The sequence below is a fragment of the Branchiostoma floridae genome, chromosome 8 (assembly GCF_000003815.2).
Source record: "Branchiostoma floridae strain S238N-H82 chromosome 8, Bfl_VNyyK, whole genome shotgun sequence".
NCBI lineage: Eukaryota > Metazoa > Chordata > Leptocardii > Amphioxiformes > Branchiostomatidae > Branchiostoma > Branchiostoma floridae.
The window spans coordinates 10,975,671-10,980,319 of record NC_049986.1 but is presented as its reverse complement, the minus strand read 5'-3'; the positions used below and the strand labels follow the sequence as shown (position 1 = coordinate 10,980,319).

General features: G+C 43.0%; 1 protein-coding gene across 1 annotated transcript in view; it reads right to left on the bottom strand.

Moving 5' to 3' along the window:
• LOC118421412 (SWI/SNF-related matrix-associated actin-dependent regulator of chromatin subfamily A containing DEAD/H box 1-like) overlaps positions 1 to 4,571 on the bottom strand; it is an 8,250-nt gene extending 3,679 nt beyond the window's left edge. Inside the window, exons 1-8 of the mRNA XM_035828681.1 lie at positions 4,348 to 4,571; positions 3,851 to 3,994; positions 3,415 to 3,506; positions 2,966 to 3,104; positions 2,275 to 2,412; positions 1,695 to 1,874; positions 1,028 to 1,180; positions 203 to 298 (exon numbers count right to left, since the gene is read on the bottom strand). Of these exons, the coding sequence (XP_035684574.1) occupies positions 203 to 298; positions 1,028 to 1,180; positions 1,695 to 1,874; positions 2,275 to 2,412; positions 2,966 to 3,104; positions 3,415 to 3,506; positions 3,851 to 3,994; positions 4,348 to 4,515 (1,110 nt within the window). The 5' untranslated portion in view covers positions 4,516 to 4,571. The remainder of the gene's footprint in view (positions 1 to 202; positions 299 to 1,027; positions 1,181 to 1,694; positions 1,875 to 2,274; positions 2,413 to 2,965; positions 3,105 to 3,414; positions 3,507 to 3,850; positions 3,995 to 4,347) is intronic.
• Positions 4,572 to 4,649: the final 78 nt, after the last annotated feature.

Genomic DNA, 4,649 nt, shown 5'->3' with positions numbered 1-4,649 from the left:
GTCAAATTACCATCACTTGAGAAATCGCAGTAAACATTGCGGTATTATGGTAATGGGTGTTAATATTTTTCACTTCCAATATGTCTAATTTTCGGCCTACCTAGCTTTTGCCCCATGAAAAAGGAGGAGTCATTGAGGGAGAAACCATTGTGAAAAACTAGAAAAATAAAAGCTGAGAAGTAGTAAAAGTGTTTTTCCTTACCGCATACATCTTGCACAGGTTGTTTAACTCAAAGTCTGACATGACTTCCATGTCTTCAAATATCAGGTCAGCATTAGCATCATGGTGAGTCGGCTCCTGTGGGTGAGGCACAATGTCTGGTTAACCACAAAGAGACACACGTAGGTACAAATAGAGTAAAAGAAGTTTGCTTGAGGCAATCCCATCTGAAGCACTGACTGTACTATCCATAGCACTAACACCTGTCTTTGGTACTTCATATACTATCCATAGCATTAACAACTGTCCTTGGTGCTGACTGTGCTATCCATAGCACTAACACCTGTCATTGGTACTGCATGTACAATTCATGGCACTAACCACTGTCCTTGTTAATGACTGTACTATCCATAGCACAAACCATGCTGGCCTTGTTACTGGCTGTAAAAACTACTCCTAAGCATGAGTTTGGACATGTCCCTGATTGTGTCCAGTGTGTAGTATGCCCTGTATACATGATGTGTATTACTAACCTTGAGCATGAGTTTAGACATGTCCCTGAGTGTGTCTAGTGTGTAGTATGTCCTGTATACATGATGTGTGTAGTACTAACCTTGAGCATGAGTTTAGACATGTCCCTGAGTGTGTCTAGTGCGTAGTATGCCCTGTATACATGATGTGTAGTACTAACCTTGAGCATGAGTTTAGACATGTCCCTGAGTGTGTCCAGTGTGTAGTACATGTTGTGTTGTACTGCGTACATGATACGTAGTACTAACCTTGAGCATGAGTTTAGACATGTCCCTGAGTGTGTCTAGTGTGTAGTACATGTTGTGTTGTACTGCGTACATGATACGTAGTACTAACCTTGAGCATGAGTTTAGACATGTCCCTGAGTGTGTCCAGTGTGTAGTATGTTCTGTGGAGGAGGGGATGGTTGGCCATCTTCCTCAGCTGCATCATGGCACCACTGAAGGTCGACGACCCATCCTCTGTCTTCAGCGAGCGAGACAACTTTGCCTGGAACAGCAGAACACAAGAATCAATCTTCAGCTACAAGTGCACATCATGTCATATTGTTGGCATCTTTCAGTCTCGTGAGACAATGGTGGTTCGTGCCATGGTCTGCTCAGTTCAGTTTGTTGTTGGGACTGTACCATCCATAACACTAACAACACTGTCCTTGGTGCTGACTGCACTATCCATAGCATTGCCCCCGTGCTGTCCTTGGTGCCGATTGTACTATTCATAGCACTAAGCACTGTACTTGGTGCTGACTGTAGTATCCACAGTACTAACCCCTGTCCTTGGTGCTGACTGTAGTATCCATAGTACTAACCACACACTGTCCTTGGCAGTAACTTAACTCTTAACTATCCATACTAGTCATAATAGTATCCTAATAATGTCCCATTTGGATATCAGTACAAAGACAAGTGTCTATGCTTCTGATAGACTAAAAGACATTTCTAATCTATTTGACTGAAAGTCAGCTATATTTCTTCCTTTCTTCACGACATTAAGAAGACAGTACCTTAAGATCAGCGTACAGTTCCACTTGTTTGTCCGTCATGGGGCAGTGCTCCACTTGTTCGTGTTTCTTGGGCAGCTGAGTCAGCACGTCTCGCTTCAACCTCCGCAGGACGAACGGCTGCATGATACGCTTCGCGTGCTCGATTCTCTCCCTCTGGAACTTACTCTCTGATTTCCCTTTCTGTGAGGTCGGCGACAGAAAAATCATTGATATTTCTTCTCTTTGTCCACTTTCAAAATAAAGCTCTTGCAGTTAAAATCTAACTTTCTGTTCATCTCAGTGAACCCACTGGAATGTGGTGGCTCTCATTCCCAGAGTTGTAAAATCATGTACTCAAAAATCATGGACAATACTCTGAGAACAAGACCTATGCCCGTTTTTTTGACTAATGGAGACCCTGGAAAAAGCGGGTAGTATATGGAATATTAATGACCTGGGTTATGGAGAAATTGGAGCCTTCTGATTGGTCCACGCCTCCTGGCTATATGATAATGGTAATAACACTAATCTTCAGGAACTAATTAACAAGTAAGAAGTGTGTAAAAGAATTCTGATGCTTTTGAACCGTGGCATGACGTACCGATACAGAAGCGAACATCCTACGTAGCTCTGTGGTCCGTGCGCTGAACATGTCAGGCATGATGAAGTTCAGGAGTGACATCAACTCCAGCAGGTTGTTCTGGATGGGAGTTCCTGTCAACAGCAGTCTTCTCTCACTCTGGGGAGGGTGGACACAAATAGGGACAGCCTCATAACCATGGTGGTTAATAATGTAATTTTTTCAATGTACTTGTATGTTCACCGTTTTCACGGTGACAACTGTAACATGAACTTATCCCTAATTTTACGTGCACCTACTGCTTCAGTGAACATTTAGTTCAGAGAAAAAGCTACATTTTCTCAGACTGTGAAAGTGTGGTACCGACAATACAAAGTGAATTACAGTAGTTTTATTCCCAGTCTACTCGTGTTCACAAGACTAGTATCCCACTAGAAAGAATTTCACACTTTGAAGGCTGCTATTAGTCACCATCCACTGTTTTTCACTCCCCGAAAAGACTAGGACTAAGAGAATCAAAAGGCTGTGGTATACTGTAAATGCATTTGAGATCGCAGGGATTTAATTTCGCGGCAGCTGGAAAATGGAGTGTCTGCAGTGGTTTTGAGTTCGTGGTAACGCCATACACTGTAGTCACATACTGTAATGGAAAACTGTAGTTCCTTGTGATATATATATCTACTCATAAAGATGTAGTTACAAGTGAACTGACCCTAATCCTGAGGAGTTGTTGGTAGCGTTGAGTCTGCATGTTCTTCAGCATGTGTCCCTCGTCCAGGATGGCGTAGTGAAAGGCCACTTTCTTATTGAACAAGGTTCTGTCAGTGGCCGAGCCGACACAGCACTGGTACCTGTGGGGTTGTTTTCAGACTCTTCAGTATAGTACATTGGGAAGCACGGGGACATGTGTATGAAGTCAGAGTCACAAATTGCATAATAGAATTGTCACTTGTATTGGAGTGCATCCAAATTTACTGCCAATTAAGTTTCAGGATTTACAGAAAATTTTGCAGATTTCACACTTAACAAAAACAAATCTCCACACAACTTAAATCAAAGGAACCAACAATAAATAGCTCAGAATCCAAAAGCGTTGTTAGTCAGACTTGTTCGTTTGACTTTTATGAGAATATAAAAGTAATTCGGTAATGTTCTACTCACGTTGTGACGAGAACATGGAAGTCCTCCACTCCCTCCAGGATGTCATCTCTCATGGCCTGTCTGTCCATCTGGCTACCGTAGTAAATCAGCACCTGTGGGGTACACATTTAGTTATGGTAAGTCCACTCAAAGCATGAGGAGGGTGCACTGACTGCACTCAAAAAAGGTCTATCTTTACCCCACTCATTACAGTTGCGATTTCTTTTGTGATCATATTTTCAGATCTCTCCTGTTGTTTTCAGAGAGTCTTTTATCCTGGAAACATTGGAAAAGTCATGCTTATGATTTCAGAAATCTTACAGAACCCAGGCTGATGTAATTTCTGCTGTTGCCTTACCTGCAGTTCTTCATATGCATAGTCTGTCTTCTAATCCAGGGAGCATCAAGTAACATTGAAAGCCATTTAAATGTCAAAACAATAAAACAAGCAAGCTACCTTGAGATCAGGGCACCATTGTGCCAGTTCCCGTACCCAGTTGTCTAGTGTGGAGGATGGCACAATGATGAGATGGGGTCCGTCGTCACCCTGCTCTAGCAGGTACGCGAGGAAGGAGATGGCCTGGGCAGTCTTACCAAGACCCTGCAGGAATGAACAATGATTGTTGGGACATTGCAGGTCTGCATCTCATAAAACCCTATAGCAACCTGTCTATTCTGCTTGGGGTGAGAAAAGGTTTTGGACAAAGGATGCTTCAGTTCCTCAAATTCAACACTGAGTCACTCAATATAAGACAAGTGGCATCCCTGGTCAATCACAACTTCATGCCTGTCAGAGGATCTATTGCGTCCAATTTCTTGTTATTTTAATAAAAGTGTGTCCAGATGACACCATGATGCATGCCTAAGTAAAAGCCTGCCAACCAGAAAGGTTGATTTACTGCAAATACATAGGATTCAGGATTCATGTGTTGTATTACATTATGTACACTTTACCATTTCATCAGCCAGAATCCCGTTGGTTCCCTGGGAGTGGAGAAGAGCCAGCCAGTTCAGCCCCACCAGCTGGTACGGCTTCAGCTGCATTGATTGGTTCACGTTCCCTGGCTGTTCCGTTAGCTGGATGTCCCCCTCGTCATCCTCATGCTCCAGGCTCCGCCCCATCTGGGACGTCACAATCCGCTGGTGGGCCTATAGACATAAAGGATGTTATCATTTTTTAAAAACCCAGGTAACAGGTCTTGTGGCTTCTAGTTTTTTGTCTTCAAACTGCATTACAAATTACAAGCATGCAAACT